Source organism: Harmonia axyridis, chromosome 3 (genome assembly GCF_914767665.1).
Source record: "Harmonia axyridis chromosome 3, icHarAxyr1.1, whole genome shotgun sequence".
NCBI lineage: Eukaryota > Metazoa > Arthropoda > Insecta > Coleoptera > Coccinellidae > Harmonia > Harmonia axyridis.
In genome coordinates, this window is record NC_059503.1 from 43,473,925 (window position 1) to 43,500,725 (window position 26,801).

The 26,801-nt window shown below is 35.4% G+C and overlaps 2 protein-coding genes and 1 long non-coding RNA gene across 3 annotated transcripts; 1 reads left to right on the forward strand and 2 right to left on the reverse strand.

Annotated features, from left to right (window-relative positions):
* Positions 1–272: 272 nt before the first annotated feature.
* On the forward strand, positions 273–1,664 carry LOC123675344. Its single transcript, XM_045610693.1, has one exon. The coding sequence runs from the start codon at positions 273–275 to the stop codon at positions 1,662–1,664; it is 1,392 nt and encodes a 463-aa protein (XP_045466649.1).
* Positions 1,665–7,625: 5,961 nt separating this feature from the next.
* LOC123676246 lies at positions 7,626–10,395 on the reverse strand. The gene is made up of 4 exons (XR_006746885.1): positions 9,602–10,395; positions 9,305–9,408; positions 9,003–9,106; positions 7,626–7,740 (listed from the first exon to the last, which is right to left on the reverse strand). It is a non-coding gene; the product is annotated as an uncharacterized LOC123676246 (long non-coding RNA).
* A 14,331-nt stretch (positions 10,396–24,726) lies between these two features.
* LOC123675644 lies at positions 24,727–26,327 on the reverse strand. The gene is made up of 2 exons (XM_045611085.1): positions 25,129–26,327; positions 24,727–25,046 (listed from the first exon to the last, which is right to left on the reverse strand). Exons 1-2 carry the CDS (start codon positions 26,294–26,296, stop codon positions 24,940–24,942), a joined length of 1,275 nt encoding a protein of 424 aa, XP_045467041.1. The 5' UTR covers positions 26,297–26,327; the 3' UTR covers positions 24,727–24,939.
* Between the last annotated feature and the right edge of the window lie 474 nt (positions 26,328–26,801).

Consider the following 26,801-nt stretch of genomic DNA (forward strand, 5'->3'; position numbering starts at 1 on the left):
AATATGAAATACCTTCTGAAATCAATTTGTATGAATATTATTGGAAAATTATGATATGAATAAAATTTTCTGTACGTTTCGTACATATATATATATATATATATATATATATATATATATATATATATATATATGTATATGGATACTCCTTAGACGCAGAAAAAAAATTAACACACCTGTTTTATATTGATGATCTCAAACTATATGCTAGAGGTCGACAACAACTGGAAGGGGAGCTCGAGTTGGTACGAAAGTTTAGTGAAGATATAGGTATGAGGTTTGGTCTGAACAAGTGTGCGACAGTCAGTGTGAAAAGAGGGAAGCTGGAAAGGGTCGAAAGTATTCTCTTGACAGACGGACAAGCATTGGCCAACTTAGGGGCAGAACAAAGGTATAAATATCTAGGAGTTCAACAAACGTATGAGATTAGGCAGCGAGAAAATAAGGAAGAAGTCGAAAAAGAACTGATAAAAAGAGTAAGAACAATACTGAACACACAGTTAACAGCTAAAAACAAAATAACTGCACTGAACATTTGGGCAATACCAGCTTTCACCTACACGGCTGGAATTCTTACCTGGTCACGGACGGATCTAGAAAGGCTCGACAGAAAGATCAGAACCACTTTGACGCAGTTTGGCTTACTACATCCAAACTCCGCTATTGAAAGGCTCTACATACCACGCAGAGATGCAGGGCGGGGTCTGATCAGCTTGGAGGACGGTTACCTGAAAGAGGAAGAAAAGTTAAAAACATATTTTGTCAACAAGAACTTACCTGTGCACCAGTGGGTGGCAGCTCAGCGATATTCCACCGCAACTCCAGGGTTAAACAACGAGCAGGAGCCTGAAAGAGAAAACATGGTAGAGAAATGGAAGGATAACTGGCGTACCAAACCTCTCCATGGACGATTTTACTCCAGCTTACACCAAATAGATGTCGACTTACCGAGCACAAATATTTACCTTACTCAGGGCTATCTCTACCCTCAGACTGAAGGCACGTTGATGGCAATACAAGATCAGGTTGTCCCGACGAGAGTCTATGCAAGACACATAATGAAGATAGACACGGAAACAACAAAATGCAGACTCTGCAATAATGCCGAGGAATCAGTGCAACACCTTTCTTCAGGATGTTCTAGTATAGCCGGCACTAAGTACTTAAGTCGGCACAACAATATGGGGAAAGTTGTACATCAGCTCCTTTGTCTCAAAGAACGATTACTACAGGGTTTTACCCCGCACCATTTATATGAGCCGAAATCTGTCTTGGAAAATGATAATGTCAAGGTGTACTGGGTCTTGACAGTGTGTACAGACCCGGGCGTTGAGAGCAACAGACCTGACATGGTCGTTTGGGAGAAACGCAAGAAGTCGGCAACCATCATCGATTTTTCAGTGCCGCTTGACCAGAATCTCTCAAAGGCTTATGGCGAAAAAATAACGAAATACGAAGCCTTATCAAGACAGATGAAGAGCACCTACCAACTGAATAACGTAAAAGTAAAGTCACTGATTATTAGCTGTAACGGGTTGGTGCACCGAAAAACAGTAAAACATCTACTTGAGATGGATCTCCCCCATAACACCATTGCATGGATGCAGAAGGCCGTAATTTTGGGAACGGTCAACATAATACGGCAAGTACTTTTCCCTCATTAACATATGGGATGGCTCTTGGCAGCGATGCCCGGGTCATCTGACTGATCCACATTGCGTGTGAAGGTAAAAAAAAAAAAAAAAAAAAAAAAAAAAAAAAATATATGTATATATATATATATATATATATCGGGTGTCCCAAGGTGAGTGGCCTATTAGATTATTATGGAAACTATTGATGGTAAAGATTTCAAATTTTGTGGATAGATATTCGGCCATGTAAGGTACATTTTTAAAATAATTTCACATTTCCAGTGTTGCCGGATGTACGACAATTTGGCAACAACTTTGTTGTTTTAAATGGGACACCGGTATTTCTATTTTTTTATGATACTCCATAAAATATTAAATCTATTTACTCTTACTTTTCCATTCCTATTTTTAACGGTTTTTGAGTTATTAATTATTTTTACAAATTTTAGATCAAATTGGCGTATTACGAAAATGACTCTAGTTCGCTCAATATTTGAGATTTAAGTCAGAAATTTTGCAAGTCGTTAGATATTGATCTGATCTGTGTCACTGCTTTTGAATTATGGTTGTCAATAATACAGGATGGACCAAAAAAAATCATCATTTGCCAAGTTACAAAATTGTAAAAAAGTCTATTTTTTCAAATAAGACACCTAGTATATTTTTCAATTTTTGGAATCAGTAGAACACACTCTACAATTTTTCTATTCACGTCCCTATACCTATCTCAACTGGATTCCGAGTTATATGCGTTATATGTGTATATCTTTCTTGAGCCATTATTTATAGAAAAACCTCGGAACAAAACACCTGTTAGGCAATAATTGTTTATTTTGACATTTATGGATTGAACTGATTCATTGATATATCGATCTATGAACGACAAGAGAAAATAACAATGCAAAAGAAATTAACGCTTATTGAATCAATGTGAAATCTAATAAACGCATATAACTCGGAAACCAGTTGAGATAGGTATAGGGACGTGAATAGAAAAATTGTAGAGTGTGTTGTACTGATTCCAAAAATTGAAAAATATACTAGGTGTCTAATTTGAAAAAATAGACTTTTTTACAATTTTGTAACTTGGCAAATGATGATTTTTTTTGGTCCGTCCTGTATTATTGACAACCATAATTCAAAAGCAGTGACACAGATCAGATCAATATCTAACGACTTGCAAAATTTCTGACTTAAATCTCAAATATTGAGCGAACTAGAGTCATTTTCGTAATACGCCAATTTGATCTAAAATTTGTAAAAATAATTAATAACTCAAAAACCGTTAAAATAGGAATGGAAAAGTAAGAGTAAATAGATTTAATATTTTATGGAGTATCATAAAAAAAATAGAAATACCGGATGTCCCTCTTAAAATAACAAAGTTGTTGCCAAATTGTCGTACATTCGGCAACACTGGAAATGTGAAATTATTTTAAAAATGTACCTTACATGGCCAAATTTCTATCCACAAAATTTGAAATCTTTACCATCAATAGTTTCCATAATAATCTAATAGGCCACTTACCTTGGGACACCCGATATATATATATATATATATATATATATATATATATATATATATATATATATATATATATATATATATATATATATATATATATATATATATATATTTGAACTCTGTGTGTTCCGGATTGGACCGCGTCTAATATTTTGTCGTGTTCGACGTTTCGGCTCCGATTTTGGAGCCATTCTCAAGAACCGTTGACTTTACGCCGGGGTCTCAATCTGCCTACTCCCCAGGTATCATCAACAAGAGCATTCTCGTAGGTGTGGTTATCTTCCGTCCTTCGAGGCAACTGAACGTTAACCACGAGAGGTCCTGTATTCATAGTAGAAGGAGGTGACCCACGTGATGGAGGTTGCGCAGCTGTAAGGCAGCCTCCAGTCATTGATCGAGTTGCCATCGATCGAGTTGTTATTGATCGAGTTGTTTTCGATCGGTTTGTTGTCGATCGAGTTGTTATCGATTGTGCAGGAACCGATGGTGATGTCACGTGACTTCGAGTTACCGATCGGGTTGTTATCGAACACGGCAACTGGGAGCCTGGTACGGGTGGTATGAAGCTGAACTGTCGATCGGGTTGTTGTCGGGGGCTGAGTTATCGATCGATGTGTTGCCATGAGACGGGAAATCAAAGGTTTCCAAGTGTTTGGTAATCTTTGACCATCATCCCGTTTGTTGAGACAATTGAGTCGTTTTTCGATCTCGAGTGCTTCACGGATTATCCTATATGTGAGGGTTCTCTCTGCAGAGATGGTCTTACATCCCTCAAAATCAACGTTATGTCCTGTTTCAGAGTAGTGTTTGAATAGGGCAGATGTTGGATCTCCTTGGCGTATTGCGAGTTGGTACTCATATACTCTGTTAGTTATACGTCTGTTGGTTTGTCCTATGTATGTTCTAGGACATGCGGAACATGGTATCTCGTATACTCCTTGAGACTCGTTATCGATCGTATCCTTTGGTGTTCGAAGAAATTTGGAAATTTTGTTATCGGCTGTGAAAACTGTTTTTATATCCTGTTTTCGTAGTATCCGACTGATTTTGTCGGTGACACCTTTGATAAAAGGTAGAAAAGCTTTATGAGGGAAATTTTCTGGAGGATTTTTGGGTTTTTGTGTATGGATCTGATGTCGGTTGATGGCTTTCTGAACTTGTTGACTGTTGTAGCCATTCTGTGGTAGGGCGGTTTGAAGGATGTTGATTTCTTTTTGAATGTGTAGGTTATCAGTCAGTTTTATGGATCTATGGATTAAGGAGTTCAATACGGAGTTGATTTGAGACGGATGATGGTGTGAATTTGCATTCAAGTCGCGGTTTGTGTGGGTTGGTGGACTCTCGTGGTTAACGTTCAGTTGCCTCGAAGGACGGAGGATAACCACACCTACGAGAATGCTCTTGTTGATGATACCTGGGGAGTAGGCAGATTGAGACATCGGCGTAAAGTCAACGGTTCTGGAGAATGGCTCCAAAATCGAAGCCGAAACAAATATATATATATATATATATATATATATATATATATATATATATATATATATATATATATATATATATATATATATATATATATATATATATATATATATATATATATATATATATATATATATATATATATATATATATATATATATATATATATATATTTGTTTCGGCTTCGATTATATATATATATATATATATATATATATATATATATATATATATATATATATATATATATATATATATATATATATATATATATATATATATATATATATATATATATATATATATATATATATATATATATATAGATCAATGAGATAAGGGTTTATCGACTCAATGTTTGGAGGAATAAATGAAAAGATGAACTCTTTATTCTTTGCCAAGCTTTCGCATTTTTTTAATGCTTCTTCAGGGCTTCTAAAAGAATGTACAATAATTTTCACAATGAACAATTTAAAATATTTTCTTACACATTGAACTTACCGAATGTGAGATTTTTAAAGTCACTAGCATCATGCTCAAACATTCGTCATTAAATAAAACTTACAGACTAGACAACATAATACAAATACAATTATCAATGTAAATTAGCCGCATCGCAGTTTATAGAAATAAATGATTGATAAACTTGTTATTGTTGCTTTGTTTACGAAATAATTACAGGTTATGTTACAGCTCTCTGTGGATTTAGATCTTTACTTTGTGTTCCCAAATCTTCCTGGTTCATTATTCATCTACAGGGCCATCGTAAAAGTTCTTGTATTTTGATCTTTCCAACAAATAACTATATATTGAACTCAAATTGTTGGTGTCCGTTTTTTTATTTGTCACCTTTTCTGTTTTATTGATGTGGATCATTTCATGTATCAGTCTTTTATGATAATTTGGTTCAGATTTCAATACCTTTACACTACCAAAATCTACACGATGGTCTAAATTATGCGCGTGAATAGCTAGGGCACACCGTTCTTAGACCATCGTGTAGATTTTGGTAGTGTGAAGGTATTGAAATCTGAACCAAATTATCATAAAAGACTGATACATGAAATGATCCACATCAATAAAACAGAAAAGGTGATAAATAAAAAAACGGACACCAACAATTTGAGTTCAATATATAGTTATTTGTTGGAAAGATCAAAATACAAGAACTTTTACGATGGCCCTGTAGATGAATAATGAACCAGGAAGATTTGGGAACACAAAGTAAAGATCTAAATCCACAGAGAGCTGTAACATAACCTGTAATTATTTCGTAAACAAAGCAACAATAACAAGTTTATCAATCATTTATTTCTATAAACTGCGATGCGGCTAATTTACATTGATAATTGTATTTGTATTATGTTGTCTAGTCTGTAAGTTTTATTTAATGACGAATGTTTGAGCATGATGCTAGTGACTTTAAAAATCTCACATTCGGTAAGTTCAATGTGTAAGAAAATATTTTAAATTGTTCATTGTGAAAATTATTGTACATTCTTTTAGAAGCCCTGAAGAAGCATTAAAAAAATGCGAAAGCTTGGCAAAGAATAAAGAGTTCATCTTTTCATTTATTCCTCCAAACATTGAGTCGATAAACCCTTATCTCATTGATCTAAATATACCTGAGACTCTTAACTTCATTTATAATATATATATATATATATTGTAATCTGAGAGAAGAGCTTTTTCAACTATAAACACTATGCTTCAGGGAATAGAGGCTCAATTGTGATAGGAAAAAAAAAGTGGTACTCTTTTTTCTAAACCAAGCTTTCGCAATACTTTATTGCTTCTTCAGGGTGTCGAAATTGAGGTTATAATTGTTCATTGTATAACCTCAATTTTGACACCCTGAAGAAGCAATACAGTATTGCGAAAACTTGGTTTAGAAAAAAGAGTACCACTTTTTTTTTCCTATCACAATTGAGCCTCTATTCCCTGAAGCAAAGTGTTTATATATATATATATATATATATATATATATATATATATATATATATATATATATATATATATATATATATATATATATATATATATATATCTATATATATATACGCAAGGTAATATACCCTCATTAGGAGTTGCTCTTGGCGCATTGACGCCCGGGTAACTCTGAAAAACCACAAATGTGTGAAAAAAAAAAAAAAATATATATATATATATATATATATATATATATATATATATATATATATATATATATATATATATATATAATAGATAAGAATGTTAGGATGTTTCGATCTAGGAAATTCAGTGATACACTTTTATATATTATATTATATTACCACCTGCATCCCGAGCCGCAGTGGGAGAGCTGTCCAGGTTTAAAATTTCATCTTATTTTTTCCTTATTTTACCTTCACCCTTCCTAATTTACTTCCTTTACTCGAAGGTGAATTTGGAAATAACGCACCTGGAACTAGCTTGACCCCCAAAAAACTTAGTAGTAAGTTAAATTAAACTTTTTTTTTATTTCACAGTCCACTCAAAATAGCATATATAGCATATGGGCCTTTGTAAGTACAAATTGTTTTCAATAATTGACCAGAGGCCGTACCATTTTGATCCTTATCGGACCGGATTTCATTTCATTTTATAGATTTCTCAAAATTTCCATTCGACATAAATGTGGTGTGGTCTGTGAGATAGACGTTCCGGTGCAAGTTTTTGCAGTCATTGTTTGGTTTCACATATAGTGTTCTCGCTCTTTCAACTACTTTGCTCTTTCTATTTCACGTCAGTGTGTTCAGTACAGATTTCCTTTTATAAGTAACATATTTTATATTTATATTTCATTTCAATATGCCGAATACCACGGAAATGAATAAGAGGCAAACTAAGCTGAGGGCTTTGGAATCCAAAAAACAAATGTTTTCTTACGGCTTCAAAACAGTAGAGACCTACAGGAATTAATGGATGATTTCAATCTTCGAGCTTCAATGGAGGAACCTTCGAGAGTATCAAATAAAACAACATCCTTGATAGATAATATTTATTTCAACAGTACAATAAAGCCTGTTGCATATACGATAGAACCACACATCTCTGATCATAGAGGGCAGGTGTTGCAGTGCTTTGATAGAACAGTGGAACCTGAAAAGAAAACAACAAAATTGGTTAGAAACCTAGACCTAGCAGAACATAAAAACTTTCAGAGAAACTCTACAAAGACAGCATTGGAATTGCGTTTACTCTGGTAGATCAGCTAAGGAAGTTTTCGATGAATTTTGGACAATATTTTTAGTCCACAAGAGCTCATGAACATTACAGAGGGAAATCAAAAATCGAACCTCAGGATGAATAAGGAGGTGAAGGAAGTAAGGAACAGGTTAGATGCACTGTCGGTTATATTACATAACAGGAAGGATGCAGACAGTAGAAGGGCGTATAATGCTTGCAAAGTACTATGCAGACAACAAATTTTGGGAATAAAAAGAAAAAAATAATTTCAAAAAAGTGGAGAAAGCAACATATAAAAATAAAATAATATGAAAAATAATTCAGGATAACTCAAAACAAAAAGAAAAACAATATGAAACGGAAATAAATCCAGCAAGATTTAATGAATATCTGCTCAAAGTGGGAAGTGAAATAGAACAAAACTGCCCACCAGTAAAAGTGAATTCACTGAACCTGCACAAAAAAGCAAAGAGATTCGTTGGAAATTCTTTATTTTTGAGAGAAACAACTGAAGCAGATATACTGAATATTGCAAAAGGGCTCAAGGCAAAAGACTGCAGAGATATTTATGATATGTCCCCAAACATCATAAAACAGGTCATTCCAAGCATCGCCGAACTCCTAGCGTGGATCATTACGAAGTGCTGTTGTGAAGGCTATTCTCCAGAACAGTTGAAGATGGCCAAAATAATACCTATATTTAAAAGTGGAGATAAGGCCGAACCTTCAAATTATAGGCCAATTTCAGTTCTGCCAAGCCTCTCCAAGGTGTTAGAAATGGCTATCAGAGATAAATTACTTGATTTTTTTCATAAATTTCATGTTGTGTGTGACGAACAGCACGGGTTTCAACAAGATAAATCCACAGATACAGCAATATCATCTGTACTGGTTGAGGTAGCAAAAGCTCTCGACTCAAGAAGAAAATGTAAGCTAATAGCCTGTGACCTAAGTAAGGCATTTGACTCCCTCAACCACAAAATTTTAATGGAGAAGCTATATAGATATGGAATCAGAGGAGAGGTAAGCTAATTGCTAATTGAGATACTTGAGTAATAGATTTCAGAAGGTTTCCGTTCAGGGAAAATGTTCAGAATGGGGGAGTGTTGGGAGTGGTGTCCCTCAGGGATCAATTCTGGGGCCGTTGCTGTTTCAGATTTATATTAATGACTTACCACCAAATGTAGATTCACACAGCACGGATCTTTCTGTTGATGACACCTCTTTCCTCAGAGTTGCAACTACCGAGGAGGAGCTTCAGGAAAAATCGCAGAGAGTCCTAAAACAAGCTTAGTTGTGGTTCCATGCAAACAAGTTCAAAATGAATGAAGCTCAAGCTAATTGAGATACTTGAGTAATAGATTTCAGAAGGTTTCCGTTCAGGGAAAATGTTCAGAATGGGGGAGTGTTGGGAGTGGTGTCCCTCAGGGATCAATTCTGGGGCCGTTGCTGTTTCAGATTTATATTAATGACTTACCACCAAATGTAGATTCACACAGCACGGATCTTTCTGTTGATGACACCTCTTTCCTCAGAGTTGCAACTACCGAGGAGGAGCTTCAGGAAAAATCGCAGAGAGTCCTAAAACAAGCTTAGTTGTGGTTCCATGCAAACAAGTTCAAAATGAATGAAGAGAAGACTCAAAGCATTGTATTCGATGCCAAACCCAGAGAGGACACTACTTTGAAATTCTTGGTTTTATATTTGGAACCAAACTTGAAATTTTTGGCAGCATACAGAAGTTCTTAAAAGGAAGTTGTCCATAGCTACTTACACAATTAAAAGATCAAGACAGGTAGCAGGTAAGCAAGCTGCTAAACATGCTTACTTGGATATTTTCACAGCCTCATCAGTTATGGACTGCTATTTTGGGGTAGTGGACCTGAAAAAAACCAGATGTTTGTCAAACAAAAGAATGCAATTCGAATTATATGTGGACTAAAGAGAGCTGAAAGCTGTAGAACCTACTTCCAGCAGGAGCGCATACTTACACTTACCTGTCTATACATACTCACCTGTATATTATACATTCACAACAACAAAGACACACTGACCCGAAATGGGGAATACCACAATTATACTACGAGAAATGCAGGGAAATTTTCAACTCCATAACACAGGCTGTTAGCAACTCAGCTGAGCTTAAATCATGAAGCCATCCAAATCTATAAGAAAATTCCTGAATGTTTCAAAATTATGAATAAAAAAAAGCTGAAAAATGAAATGAAAAAAATTCTATATGAAAAAGCATACTACACTATGGATGAATTTTGGTCAAGCCATTTTGAATAGTTTGTCCTTCAATGTGATGTTGTGATATACTTGAATGTTAACTTATTAAACTATATTTTTGTACATTTATATTTTAACTTATTGATCTCTATCCTTCGGGATTTTTAGCATATTATACTTGTATTTTACTTTGACGCCACATGTAAAATATTGAGGGGTTAAAATTATTCACTTTGTATCAATATGTCTGTGAGTAAAGATTATTATTTATTTATTATCCCCGACTTTTGCCTATACGCGTAGGATTTCTCCTCGCCGTCGCCTTCTCACTCCTCGCTAAGAGGAACATTCACTCAATCCCAGATATTTAAAATATCAGAAGGGCAGAGCTCGGTCGTATCCGGTCCTTGTGGTCCCCCTGGTTCTCGTCGAACTTCTGGTCCTCTTACAAGCGATCCTTGGACCTGTCCTTCGCTTCCTAGGAATTTTCTCACCGTCCTTGCAGTACCTAAAAGAACAGCTTTTTGCATTATATTATATATATACTTACTAAGTCCTAGTTGCTTGATATTTCTCTTGAGATTTTTGGGTACTATTCCTGTTGTTGAGATGATAATTGGAATAGTTCTCGTTGATATCATTCCCCACTGGCGCTTTATCTGAAATTCGAGGTCCCTATATTTTGAAATTTTTTCGACCTCTTTTTGACGCATGTTGTTGTTATTGGGTATTGCTACGTCGATGAGTATTGCTGCCTTTTGATGTTTATCAACTAGCAATATATCTGGCCTGTTGTGAGGGACTGTTTTATCAGTCAAAACTGTACGATCCCAGTACAGTTTATAGCGTTCGTTTTCCAGGATGGTTTCCGGTCGGTATTTGTAGTATGGCACTTTTTCAGAATGAATTAGTGTTAATTTAGTTGCCATTTCTTGGTGTAGTATCTTTCCTACTGCATCGTGTCTCTCTTTATATTCATTTCCTGCAAACATTTGACATCCTCATGTGATATGTTGGATTGTCTCATTCGTTGGACACCCATAACGGCATCGATCGTCAGTAATAGTTCGATCCTTTATGATATGCTTGCAGTAATTTCTTGTTGAGATCACTTGATCTTGGATGGCTAAAAGAAATCCTTCCGTTTCTGGATACATCGCACCTGATGTGAGCCAATAGTTCGACGCTTCAATGTCGACATGATCCTGGTTCACCTCGTTGAAATGTCGTCCATGTAGGGGCTTTTCTCTCCATCTTTGCAGTTTTTCTTGGATTGTCTGGTGGTTGTATGACAATTGCTCCTTGTGCAGTTGTAAAGGTGTTGATTTGTCTGCTTCACACAGTACTTTGTAGATCTCTGACGTGCCTGATTTGTCTTTGAAGTATGTTCGTAGGCATTCAATTTGAGCATGGGCAAGTTCCATGAGGTCTAGCAGACCTCTGCCTCCTTTATTCCTCGGCAGTGTCGTCCTCTCAATGCTACTTTTTGGATGGTGCTTGTGTGCTTTCGTCATCAAGGTTCTCATTTTGCGTTGCAGGTTTTCCATATCTGTTTTGGTCCATGGAATGATACCGAAAGAGTATGTAAGAATTGAACATGCATATGTATTGATAGCTCTCGTCATGTTCTTGCTGTTGAGGTTTGTTTTCAAAATTTTGTTGATTCTCTTAATGAACTCAGTTGTTAAGTCTTCCTTCATTATTTGATGGTTTATTCGTCGGTTTTGTTTCATTCCTAGGTATTTATAAAGATCGTCCGATTTCATTGCTTCTATCTCCTGTCCATTGGAGAGAGCTATCGGTTCATCTTGAATTTTTCCACGCACTACGCTAATAGTACGACACTTGTCCAATCCGAATTTCATCTCCACGTCTTCCGAAAAATTTTCCACCAATTTGACCATAATTTGCAAGTGGTTTTTGTTGCCTGTTATAAGTTTGAGGTCATCCATGTATAGCAAATGATTGACTGCAATATTATTTCTGTTTCCTTTCACATTGAAACCTTTTTCAGTAGCATTCAGTTGTTTAGAAAGGGGGTTCAGCGCCAAGCAGAACCATAAAAGGGGGTTCAACGAATCTCCTTGGAAAATTCCCCTTTTTATTGGAATATCTTTAGTAGTTATGTTCGCTGTAGAGAGTTCGATATTCGTTCTCCAGTTGCACATTGCATACTTCAGAAAGTTTATTGTAATTGGATCGATACTGTATATTTCCAAAATTTTTGTCAGCCACCCATGTGGAATAGAGTCGAAGGCCTTCTTATAGTCAAAATATGTCATAAAAAGATTTCTGTGTTTTTTGAAGGCTTGGTTGCATATGATGGAATCTATTATCAGCAGTTCTTTCGATCCTAGTGCATTCTTGGAACATCCTTTCTGCTATGCTGTCATTATATTATTTGTCTCGCAATGTTTGTAGATACGAGATGCTATACATGATGTGATGATTTTATAAATTGTTGGTAGACATGTAATTGGTCTGTATTTTGATGGATCCGCTGTGTGTTGCATATCCTTCGGTAAGAGGTAAGTGGTCCCTGTTGTTAAAAATTTGGGCATTTCCGTTGGATTACTTATAACATCATTTATGGTTTCAACTAGCCTGCCGTGTATACACCAAAATTTTTTCAACCAAAAGTTGTGGATTCCATCTGGGCCGGGTGATTTCCAATTGTGTGTGTTTTTCAATACTTCATGGAATTCTTCTTTAGAAACTGCGTTATGCGGCATTTGTTCCATTGTCTCATAGGATTTCTCTTCATTTCTTATCCAATCAGCCTGGGAGTTGTAGGGGGTTGGTGTAGCCAGTTGATCTGTCCAAAATTTCTCAATATCCTCGACGGTTGGATAACTTCCTGGTGTTGCTGACATATTATTGTTTAACATTCTATAGAATTTTCTTTCGGAGTTTTCGAAAATCATATTATCCTGTTTTCTTCTATAGCTCTCATTGTATCTTCTGAGTCTTTCGGAGTACACACTAAGTTTTTGTTTCAGTGTGTCTAAAATTTGTTGAGCATTTTCATTGTTTGGATCATACGTTGTATGTTGCCGGTGACGATCCATTATTATATTCACTATTTTTTGTAATCTTCTAGACGGCGAACCTTTTGCAAATTGGGTGAGCCTCCCAATTTCTTGGCGGATGCTATGAACTTTGTCTTCTAGCCTTTTTTGCCAATGTGGTTTATTTTGTTGTTTTTCTCTGGCTGGTTGCTGACTTTTAGGTTTTGGCTTCACACCTAGCACTGTTGCTATTGAAAATGCTGCACAGTATATGATGAGGTGTAATGATTCGAGATCATGGTAGTCAGAAAGATACTTGGGTATAATATCCTTGTTGGTCATGACCATAAGATGAGATAGTTTCTTAGATGTCCTCAATCTTGGCAGAATTATTATTATTATTATTTTTTATATATATATATATATATATATATATATATATATATATATATATATATATATAATTATTATTATTATTATATATTTATATACATTATTCATTTGATATTGTTACAAAGTCAACAATTCTTTTCTTGCTACATTTTATGAATTCAGGAAAAAATCTGCGTAGTGATGAAAAGGGAGTAATAGAAAGTTTCAAACAAACTTCCGAAATATCTTCTCGTCAATTGGTGGAGAATGTGGATATTTCTGATTGAACGCTCGACAAGTTCGCGAAACACGTCTGTTGCATTCACCGTGGATATGGAATAGATCTAGCATTTCATTATTTGAATAACGGGGATACATATCGTGAAATCATAATCTACTAGCTTCAATAATGAGTTCACCTGTAACTTCAAAATAATTGCATATTTTAATTTCAATGATCATAGAATACTGATTTGAAACGTACTCTAGAAACAGATTGAATGAAATTGACCCTTTGTATTTCATAAATTCATAATATCTCGAACGAGATCTCGAATAACTCTTGAATTATTGAATTTGAGAGCATAATCATGTTTGGACACTATCCTTATTTTTCACTGTAGAATTCAACGAAATCACAAAAAATTAGGGTTTTAATTTGAAAATCGAAAGTTATGATCAAATTTTGTTCACAATTTTTGGCACAATATTTGAAACACCCTGTAATGATATTTTTCAAATTCAAGATATGCACGATATTCCTATATCATTTTAGTTTGGGATAGTGAATTGAGTGAACGCATAGGATATTCACAGTAAAAATAATTCACGTAATTGTGACTAAGGAAATTCTTTTTTTTTACGGTTTTTTCTTTATATTTTGAAAACAATGAGGACTAACGTAATAATTTTGACAAACGTCTATTAGACCGTCGAACTTGAAACATCCTGTATATACATGCGGCAAAAATTCAGGGGGTTGTTCCTTGGACTATTCTAAGAATATTTTGTCCTTTGATGATTTTTGAAAAACCTATTTGTTTCGAAGATATAGGGGAAACAAAATTTCAGATAATAACATTTTATTATGAAAAATTACATGAAAATTCAACTCAACCTACAAAAACTGTTGAAAATGACCACCTCTAGCCAGCATACAAGCATCCAATCTTCTCCTCATTGACTGCCGAACCCTTTCAAAAACACCAGGATCATTTCTTATTAAGTTACACCCAGCAATGAAAACCGTGTTTAATCTGTATTCCTTTACCATCTGCACTTATCAATTTTTAGTCAAAAAACTGGCCGTTTTTAGTAATTGGAATGTTGTTAAACAAATTTAAAAATAAATTGTACCTACTTAGTAAACACAGTGCGGTACGCATTTTTATTTGAACTATTATTAATTTTAAAGATATGAAAAATGTTGTTCGCCCTGTAACTTCGAAACAAAGAGGTTTTTCAAAAATCATCCAAGGACAAAACATGCTTAAAATAGTCCAAGGAACAACCCCCTGAATTTTTGCCGCATGTTTAGGAAACACCCTGTATATTGGCTTTATTTCCTGTAAATGCCGTAATATGTATTTGCTTTCCCTTTTAAAATCGCCAAGATGCCAAAACTGTAAAAAATGTCTTGTCTCACGATTTCGTCAATTTTAGTGCTTTAATTCAACCTGCAGTTTTCGCGACAAGGTGGGTTGATTTTACGCTCAGCGATTAGTTTTTTAGGGTTTGTTGAGGAAAATTACGCTTATCCTGTATTCTTAAATGTCTCAGAAATATTAGACTTCCAGCTAGCAGGGTTTGGTTTTCGTTTTCTACTTAACTAAGGTTCGCTCAATGGGGGAACAGTGTCAATGGCTGAAGTTGAAGGTATGTTTGTTGGAGTAGAATAAGAATCTTCTTGACTATTCACTGAAGGAGTGCCCGTTCGGATAAGACATTAGTCTTATAAAGAAGATAATACGGGTACCTCCTCATCTGATGCGTCATCAGCTGATACTGCCACTGTTGACGTGTAATTGGTTGATGCTGCAACGGTTGTATTTCCTACAGGTGTTTGCATGATGCTTTGTTGAACAGAAGGTCTGGTTTCTTCCAATGCCTTTTTCAGCAACAACAAACCACGACCACTCGTCATCTGCCAAATACCAATTACAAATTTAATCAGATCAACAATAGTGCATTATTTCAAAAAAAAATATCTCCTTGTAAATTAAAAATAATATAGATTGTATGAATTTATTCCTCCCATTTTATAAAGGTAAAGTAACAATTTTGATTATAAAAAAATATTTATTATAATGTTTCAACAAACTCAGGACATAATTTATATCTACCATCAATAGTTCGTCATTTCTCTGGTTTTCACCTTTTACGAACAATACTGAACCATTAAGGAATGATACAAAAATTTTTACTTACCTTCGTCAACCACAGTGTATTATTTCGAAATAGTATCAAATACGTTGTATAGGCACAATCACCAACACTGAATTGAAACTAAATAATCCAGAGTAATATTTACACTACATTCAGCAATACGGTATTATCACAAAATAATTCACTGTAGCGTAGAGGATTTTAGTGTTGTTGCGTGAGGCAGACAAGTTGCAACCAGAAATAGTTTTATTTTCGGGGGAAGACTTTGGCAGCGTGACTTCAACAATAAAAATTGTCATCAAAAAAGCTACCTAATGATGCAGTAATATACTGGGTGTGCCATTTCAAATAAGGAAGTAGTAGTCTGTTTCCGATATAACCGGAAAATCTGAAAATATTTTAGGGAGAAAGACCATTGTCTCAAATGCAAATTTTCAGCTCCAGATTATGATAAGTTTTCCATAAACGTCTAATAGCCCATCCCGGTGAAACACCCTATATAATTGTGGCGAGCTTTTCTGGATCACGCAAGATGCTGAGAAGAATGTGGGAAATGCAGTAAAGAGTCTGAGCACATGGCTAGCAGCGACGAGATAAGTTTCAATTTTGGGGCCGCTTCAGTCGGTATTCCTGATAATAAGTTATTTCGATTAACATCCGGAAACAGATGACACGAGTATTGGGAATCAGGTACATTAACCTGAGTAAATGGGATTTTGTTCAAATTGGTTTCATTCGCTTTAAATCTGAGCGTTCGATATTATTTATTTTTGATAATAATGAAACTTTGGGTTGTTCAAAAACAATTTCGCCACTCCTCTTAAATTTTCAGAACATGTTTCTGTTGAATAAGAGAATCGAATGAACAAATATATTTTGGGTGCAGTATACCCCTTGAGGGCCACTTCATCGTCACATGGTAGAGATATGTCTGTTTTTCGGATACCATTTCATTAGGAATTGAGATCCCAATCTATTAGGTTCAAATTTATTTTTAGTGGTGAAACTGTTACACTTCACCTTATAGTCTTCTATCATTTACAATAATGAAACCAATTCAGAGTAGGCCATTCTCAATCTGAACATGAATTATCATGGCATTTGCCTTTAAATGCTTCAACTATAAGTTACTTTTTTTCTAAGTAAAATCCGTGAACGTTATATGTAACGGCACAGTGTTATGCTGAATTTTTTAGGCTTTAATTTACTTATTGTTCTCTTTTGTTTTTATTTACTTTATAATTTCGATTCACGACTGGTTCTAGAAAGTAATATTGATTTATTGATCCGCTCCACCTAGCTTCCTACCAATAGTTTCGTAGATGTTGTATAGTGCGGAGGGATTTTGACAGAGTACGTATGTTGAAACAGCGAAGTTAGTAAGTTTTAGCATCATTCTTTGATATTGATTACTGATTACATAAGGATTTCGTAGTGAAAGTCCAATGATTCCTGGAAATATTTTATGAGTTGAAGATCATATTTAGTGCATTCGAATTAGAAATTATGATTTCAGAAGTGATGAATGTTTGTGGAGATAATGTCTGTTGAAATATAGCAAAATATTGTTCATTATCTTCTTAAATTGAAGTTGATGATCAAAATAATCACTTGTTTCTATTTTAAGAAAATATAATTTTATAATACATTTTCACAATTTGGTGTGGGGGGGATATGACAAATCGTTCAACAGTCATAATGATTTAACTAAAGCTAAACAGTATTTTTTAATAAGTTCATTTTCGTTACTGAACATACTTAAATAACTTTTTACGTTTTTAATAAAAGAATGGAGTTCGTTCTCCATTCCTGAAAATTTAGGAAGGAGTGATCCAAACTTTTCTGGAGTTGATAAATCCATTTTAACTCTAGCTACTTTCTTTTCTTTCTTACCGTGGAACTGTTTAAAAGAAGTAATATTGATAATTTTAATGATTGGTTTTTATGACAAGAAACCTATGAAAAACTTTGTGATCGGTTTTTTATAAGAAACCTAGAAAAAACTTTTATACAAGTTTTACGCTCAAAACTTGGGAAAAAGTTGACTATTTTTGGGCCAGAATAGGTAAACTGGGAGTCAGTTAGAAAGGATTGCTCACCTCGTTGATATTCCTTGTTTGAAGTTGAAACTGTCCTGGGCGCTACTCCAGTGATCGAGCCTCTGGTTTTCTTCTTAGGGGTTGCTTCTCACCTTAACAGTTGAAACTGATAGTCGAAAGAAAGTTTTTGTTTTTCACTTCCACGACCGGCACAATATTTCAGATAATACGTCGCGAGATTCCCGTCGCGCTATTATTTCCGAAATATTTAAAGAGATCCCATCCTCGTCGCCAATTATGTTTTTCGTTGAGAAAACCACGTTTTTAGAAAACGAATTTATTTACAAGGAAATATGGAAATGAACAATAGGATGAATCTAAGATGATTCTAAAGCTTGATTAATTACGATTAACTATCATATCTGACTGACTGACAATAACATATTACGTCAATTGATCAGAAAGGGATGGAATCCTGTAATTATATATATATAAGGAGAGTGCTCTACCCTCATTAACAAACAGGGTTGTCCTTGGCGCACGCGTGCCCGGACAATACCAGATGACCCCACGAAAGTATGAGAGAGAAAAAAAAAAAAAAATATATATATATATATATATTTTTTTTTTCCCTTCACACTTTCGTGGTTATATAGGATCAACCGGGTGGGAGCACCAAGGTAAAAATCCTGTCGTCACCTTCAATAGGAGTAAAGCACCTGGCGGATGATGTTAACCGTCCCCAGTACAACGGCCTTCTGCATCCAACAGATAGCATTGTTGGGAAGCTGGAGTTCCTGCAGATGCTGCACGGTTTTCTTATGGACGAGCCCATTACAGCTTATGATGAGAGGTTTTATTTCCACTCTCTGCAAATTCCACATTATCTTAATTTGCCTTGCCAGTGTCTCGTATTTTGCCACTTTTTCTCTATAGGATTTTCCGAGATTTTGATCTAGAGGCACTGCAAAGTCTATGATTATGGCACTATTTTTCTTTTTATCCCATACCACCACGTCAGGTCTGTTGTTTTCCACACTATGATCGGTTATTATTGGGATATCCCAATAGATCTTGGTGTCGTTGTTCTCCAGCAGGGCCTGTGGACTGTACACATGGTGCGGAGTGAAATGTGGGAAAAGTCGTTCTTTCAGGCATATGAGTTGGTGTACCACCTTGCCCATGTTGTTGTGCCTATTTAGGTATTTTGTGCTGGCTATAGTTGAGCATCCTGATGAGAGGTGTTGTATCGATTCTTCTTCTATATATATATATATATATATATATATATATATATATATATATATATATATATATATATATATATATATATATATATTTGATTAGTTAACAGTCGTACTATATATATATATATATATATATATATATATATATATATATATATATATATATATATATATATATATATATATATATATATATATATATATATATATATATATATATATATATATATATATATATATATATATATATATATATATATATATATATATATATATATATATATATATATATATATATATATATATATATATATATATCAACAATTTTAATTCCCAATATACAACAATAGTTATAAGTATGATAAGGGGTGTGGGAAAATTGATAAGTGTTATAATTTCACTCTTCTTTATTTCATCTAGTCGACGTTTCGATCCCGATGGGGACCTTCTTCAGGACTCTACAATAGCAATAGAAAACAGTCAAAAACATGGCAATCACAAAACACGTAAAAATAGTACATACCGAAATACAGAGTTGTAAAGATCTTATTTGAACACAAATCAATAGCTCTCAATATAGCTCTCATATATATATATATATATATATATATATATATATATATATATATACAGGGTGGCCACTTTTTCAATGGGATTGTATTGGTAACTTTTAAACCATAAGAGTTAGGAGATCGGTCAAATGGAGAAAAAGTTGCATGCATAGAAGCATTATCAAGCAGTTCAAACAAATCGAAATTATCAGGGCCGGTTATTGAGATATCATGAGAAAAGTAAATTATGTCATTTTGATTTTCCTTTTTTTTCCACTTTATTTAAAATATTATCAAAAAATGTTACTGGAATTTTTTATTCGACAGTAAATTGTTCTCAATTTGACGTAATCAGATTTCGTATCCAACGTTTCGTGCTCTCTGGGTCACCCTTAACCTCATTTTTTTCAATACGGACCTGTATATTTTATGTCACTTTTCGAAATAACTTTTAACGCTGAATTCAACGATATATCATACAATGTCATTCAAAGTTGATTTTCAGGTGATTTTGACCCTTATCCAATTTTCTTTGTCAAGTCATGAGACGCGAATACAATAATTTTAAATTTGAATACCAAGCCTTGCAAAACTTATATCGTAATGATATCAAAATAAGGTATTCAAAAAGACCAAATAAGCAAATGTATAAGAAGTATGGGTTCCAGAACCGTTAAGTGCATTTTACAAAATGGTGGACATTTAGAACACTTACTTCATTCAATTTCATTTACTTTCGAATAATCATTCGATTTTTCTTTCATTAAATGATAATTCGTTTAATTATTATGGATTGCGATATGTTAATAATTATTACTTGTTTCTTGATTCGATTCTGATATGTTCCATTTAGTTCAAGATGAGTAATTTGATTTTCTCATCGAAATGTATTGCATGTTGTTAATTAAACTAAAGGTACCTGAATGTAATACAGATCCGACCCAAAGAAATTTGGATAAGGGTCGAAATCACCTGAAAATCAACTTTGAATGACATTGTATGATATATCGTTGAATTCAGCGTTAAAAGTTATTTCGAAAAGTGTCATAAAATATACAGGTCCGTATTGAAAAAAATGAGGTTGAGGGTGGCCCAGAGAGCACGAAACGTTGGATACGAAATCTGATTACGTCAAATTGAGAACAATTTACTGTCGAATAAAAAATTCCAGTAACATTTTTTGATAATATTTTAAATAAAGTGGAAAAAAAAGGAAAATCAAAATGACATAATTTACTTTTCTCATGATATCTCAATAACCGGCCCTGATAATTTCGATTTGTTTGAACTGCTTGATAATGCTTCTATGCATGCAACTTTTTCTCCATTTGACCGATCTCCTAACTCTTATGGTTTAAAAGTTACCAATACAATCCCATTGAAAAAGTGGCCACCCTGTATATATATATATATATATATATATATATATATATATATATATATATATATATATATATATATATATATATATATATATAAGGAGGTGTGGTTGGGTATCTGGGCAATTTAGAAAAGATCAACAGTCTATAGTCTATTCATCTATATTTCGAACCAATATGCGGTTCTTCTTCAGGATGCTAAAAAATCACACAAATTACAAAGTTGGAAAGTTGTAAAAACAGCAATCTATGCTTACATCTGACTGGACAGAATTATTTAAGATGATAAGTGCAGCTATAAAAGGTCTTCCACTCATAAAATTCAATAAAAATCACAATAATCGTAGAAATCTCAGAAACGTTGCCGTAATGCATATGTCAATTTTACAGGTTAAAACTCATAGAACAGGGGAACACAGAGAAAACAACAATTCACAAAGTGACATAAAGTCATGTTTATCTAGATGGCCTACGATCTAAGGATAACAAATAACTATATCTTCTTCTTGATAGTGCCAATCCGTTATCGGATATTGGAGACCATTCTGGCTATTGTGACCTTATTCACTGCTGCACGAAACAGTCCAATTGTTGTTTCCGAGAACCAGACTCTCAAATTTCTGAGCCACGAAATTCTCCTCCTGCCGGGACCTCTCTTTTCCTCAACCTTGCCCTGCAGTATTAGCTGGAGAAGGCCGTATTTTTGTTCATTCCGCATGATGTGGCCCAAGTACTCCAGTTTCCTCCTCTTCACGGTGTCAACAATTTCAGTTTTCTTGTTGACTAATATTAGCACCCTCTCATTGGTCATGTGCTCTGTCCAACTGATTCGAAGTATTCTTCTATAGAGCCACATCTCGAATGCTTCAAGCCTCTTACACGAAGCTTCAGTAAGCGTCCATGACTCCACCCCATAGAGAAGCACAGGAAAGACATAGCACTTCAGAAGTCGTATTTTGGTCTTCTTGTTTAGGTCGTGATTCGTGAAAAGTTTTTTCATTTTAATGAAAGCTGCTCTTGCCTTTTCAATTCTACAGCGGATTTCTCTCGAATGATCCCATTCATCATTCAGCGCAGTGCCGAGGTACGAAATTGTTTTGACTCTCTCTACTATTCTGTTGTCGATGTAAAGTTGTCCTTGTAATGTGGAATTTTTGCTGACTATCATGAACTTCGTCTTTTTGATGTTAATGGATATACCAAACTCCTGACTTATCCGGACCAATCTGTTCACAAGCCCTTGCAGATCCGAGAGATTATCGCAAAATATTACGGTGTCATCTGCGTATCTTATATTATTCAGTTTTCTTCCGTTCACACTGATCTGCCCCCAATATAGGTTCTTAATGATGCTTAGATCTTTATCATCTATTCCTATCTTCTTCAATATCTCAACTAGCCTTTGATGTTTCACTCTATCAAACGCCTTTTGGTAATCTATGAAACAGGCATATATGTCTGCATTCACATCTCTACATCTTTGAAACAGCACCTGGGAACAAAAAAGAGCCTCCCGAGTACCTGTAGCACGTCGGAATCCGAACTGTGTATCGCCCATGTTTTCCTCACATAACACGTATATTCTCTGGTGAATAATTTTCAAAAAAGACTTCAGCAAATGGCTCATGAGGCTAATTGTTCGGTAGTCACCGCATGTTCTAGGTGATGTCTTCTTAGGAATGCTGATGAATGTGGATTTGAGCCACTCAGTTGGAATGACGCCAGTATCATATATCCTGTTGAATATTCTGGTAAGTCTTTTTATATTATTATCATCCAACAGTTTTAAAATCTCTACATGCACCCCGTCTGGGCCAGGAGCCTTACCATCTTTCATTGAGCTTAAAGCTTTTCTAGTTTCTTCTTCGGTTATGGATGGGCCAGTATCACAGCTGTGCAAGTGAATGTCAGGTCTTTCATCTTCAAAGAGCTCCTGTAGGTACTGTTTCCACATTTCGACGGTTTTCTGTTTATCTGTGACCCACAGTCCGTCTCCGTCCACCAATGCTGATGACGTTCGATGTTTGTATATTCCGGCTGCTTCCTTTACCTTCCTATGAAGGTTGAAATTGTCGTGTTTCCTCTCAAGTTCCTCAATCTCTTCGCATTTTTCATCGAGCCAATTTTCCTTTGCTTTTCTTATTTCTCTTCTGATCTCTCTATTAATAGCATTATAATCCGCCAGATTTGCTTTTGCCATTCTTCTCTTATCCATTAAATTTAATATATGGCCGGTCATCCATGGTTTGTCCCGTTTTTCTCGCTCAGCTCTGAGAAACTGCTTTTCACATGTTGTCATGGCAGCTCCGAAAGTTTCCAACTCCTCCTCTATTGTTTCACTCTGAATCACTTGAGATATTATTTGGTTCAAGTCACACTTAACTCGTTCCTTTATTTCCTCATCTTTCAGAAGTTTCATGTTGTAGTTTATCTGAATCTTTTTCTTTTCAACTTTTTTCAATTTGAGCTTGAAGCCACCGATCAACGGATTATGGTCAGAGCCGATATCTGCCCCAGGAAAGGTCTTTGCCCACAAGCAGCTATTTCGAAAACGTTTGTTGATGAGCATAAAATCGATTTGGTTTCTAACTACCTTATGAGGGGTATCTGCAGGCGATTTCCATGTGTATAATCTCCTTGGATGTAACTTGAAGAATGTGTTTAGCACAACGAATTGGTGTTCCTCGACGAAATTGTTCAGAAGCTCTCCTCTCTCGTTTCTCTTACCCAGACCATGTGGCCCTACAAGTTCTCCTCCAGGACCCTTACCAATTTTTGAATTGAAATCTCCCATCACCACAACTACATCATTTTTGGGAATAGAATTTAGTATTTTCGTTATAGAGCCATAAAACTCCTCAACCTCGCCATCACTGCTCTCCGAAGTTGGTGCATACACCTGAATAATGTTCATTTTCACAGGACTGGTGTTCATCTGTATCAAAAGAGCTCTCTCCGAGACGGGTACGAAATTCGTCACATATCTTGATGTATGGTGGTTTAAGATCATACCCACTCCATGCTGATGATTGTTCGTCTCAGTTCCGGAATAAAATATTTTATGACCATCAATTAAGCATTCTCCCTGGTTTGGCCACCGCATTTCACTGATTCCTAATATTCCAAGTTTTAGCCTGTTCATTTCTTGAATTGCGTTGTGAACTTTGCCTGCCTGGAACATGGTACGAACATTCCATGTACCAATTCGTCCCAGATTCGTATCCAGTCTGAGAGGTTTATCTGTTCCTGTACGAATAGTATGGGGGTTTCGCTGAATGACGACCTGAGCAGCCCCAAATTCCCTGCTCCTGCCGGATCTTGGCGTCCGAGGTCCATGTTCAGTAAGTCTCGATGCGTGACACTCTGCCATCATGATTATTCCTGGGATCATTTATGAGGTGGTTTCCCGTTGCCTTCCTCATCGCTGTTCAAACGTCGTGTTAGTGGATGCCACCTCGCCGCTTGATTTCTGATACGCAACCATAAACGTCAATTATAAACGTCTGCTTGTGATCAGTTCCGATGCAACCAGCTGCCATTGCTCGATGCTAGTTTTGGTCCACCCCGGCTATTTGATTTCACCGGTACCACCCATATCTGGGAGGCGTTCCCCTATCCGCCACCTGGGGAGGCGCCTGATGGGGGACTAGCAACCCCACACAGGAAATAACTATATACAACACTTAAATTCTTCAAGTCAGTCTTCTTATTTATATTATTTTCATTTTCATTTATAAAACACATTTCAAGGAAACTTCTTTTATTATAGTTAGAATTGGTACATAATATTTCAACTTCATCAAACTTAAAATGGTGGTCTAGAGAGGACGAATGGCTAGCTAATGCACATCTATCAGGTCGTAATCTGGCGTCACTCTTATGTATTGAGATACGTCTTTTTAAACATTGTGATGTCTGTCCAACATACACAGACTCACAGTTCTCACATGGAATGCGATAAACCACGTCAGATCTAGACATGGTGTGGATCCTATCTTTAGTTTGGCTGAAAAGAACGCCTACTACTAAAGGATTGTACTTCGCAATTTTTATGTTCTCAATTTCTTTTAGAATTTTGGTCAATTTACCTGTTAATGGTGGAATGAGGGGCAGGCTTACATATTTGTCATGTGTGGCAGGTTCGACTAATGTCGATGTTCTTATTTGTGGGACCTCGTCGACTTGGTCAGAAGTTAGAGAATGCAGACATCTGTTCAAAAACATCCTAGGGTAACCATTGTTCTCAAAGATCTTAAGCAACTTTTCTTCACTGTTATGAAGAAAGTCTGGATGGCAGATTTTCTTAATTCTACGAAACATACCTTTAATTAAGTTAGTTTTCATAGCCCAAGAATGGTTGGAACTATAATGTATATAACGACCTGAAGAGGTCGGTTTTTGGTACCAATCCAATTTTACAATGTTACCTGCACATCTGATAGCTTTGGTGTCAAGGAATGGGACACCATTTTCAGTTTCTTCTTCTGCAGTAAACTTAATGTATGGGTCGTAGTTATTGAAAACTGCCAAAGTCGTAGCAGTCCTGTCTTCGGGAATTGCAAGGAGAAGGTCATCAACATATTGATAGGTAATCGGCACCTGGAAGGGCAGTAGAGGAATGCAATATTTCAAAAGCACTGACATGACTATATTAGCCAAAATGGGACTGATTTTACTCCCCATTGCACAGCCAAAGATTTGTGAAATGAAGGAACCCTTGAAAACAAAATAGCTGGACTCAAACAAAAACTTTATGATTATTAGAAAAAGTGATATATCTATGGTTGTGACCTGACTTACTCTGGACCATTCTTGCTGGATAATTTGTATAACTAGCTCTAGTGAAATATTCGTGAATAAACTGACAGCATCTAAGGAAATGAGTTTATACCCTTGGGGTAATATAAAGTTATTAATTTTGGAAGCAAATTGGAAAGAGTCAGCTATGGTATAATCATGGAAATCTGAGAATGCTTCTGTGAGAATCTGTGTCATAAATTGACTGAGTTCAACTGACGCTGAGCCAATTGTGGAGACGATGGGCCTCAATGGGATGTCTGCTTTGTGTACTTTAGGAAGTCCATATATTCTTGGTGGAATCGCTTTATAGGTGGTTAATTTTCTGGCCATGGAAGCATCAATAAAACCTTTGTCTTTCAGTTGTTTGACAATTTTGTTGTTTTTACATTGAAATTCATTGGTAGGGTCTCTCCTTAATTGTTTGTAAACTGACGAGTCTTGTAGAAGCTGGTTCATTTTCTGTTCATACTGTTCTGTGGAAAGTATTACTGTGATGTTACCTTTGTCAGCAGGAGTGATAACCAAGTCATCGTGTGTCTTGACAAATCTTCTAGCATTGGTCAAAAGGTAGTGCTCAAAGTTATGTGTCATCTTTGAATTGTGCACGAAGTTGGTAATAGCATTAGTGCATTTAGCTCTCAAGATATTCTGCCTGGTGATAGGAGCCAAGTTGATTATGTTCTCTACATCTGCTACAATATTCTTGATAGGTATGTCTTTAACAGGAAGGGGAGCCACACCAAATTTAGGTCCCAAACTCAAGATAACCTTAACTTCTGTGGGAATATGTGTAGTAGTGAGATTGCAAAGCCATTCATCTCTGATTTGGATGGACTGGATTTTTTGTTTTTTTAGTGCAAGGAACTTCTTTTCAAGAAGCTTCTTGTTGTTGGAAAATACTTTCTTGTATGATCGGTTCTGTGAAATGTAAAATCGTTCAAGGATGTTAGTTGGAACGAGT

Excerpts from the sequence above, each read along its gene's own strand:
- LOC123675644 (XM_045611085.1), bottom strand. The coding sequence starts at position 26,296 with ATGAACCAGCTTCTACAAGACTCGTCAGTTTACAAACAATTAAGGAGA. Across the intron at positions 25,047-25,128 it reads CCTCATTCCACCATTAACAG|CCAAACTAAAGATAGGATCC; the intron begins GTAAATTGACCA and ends CGTTCTTTTCAG.
- LOC123675344 (XM_045610693.1), top strand. The coding sequence starts at position 273 with ATGAGGTTTGGTCTGAACAAGTGTGCGACAGTCAGTGTGAAAAGAGGG.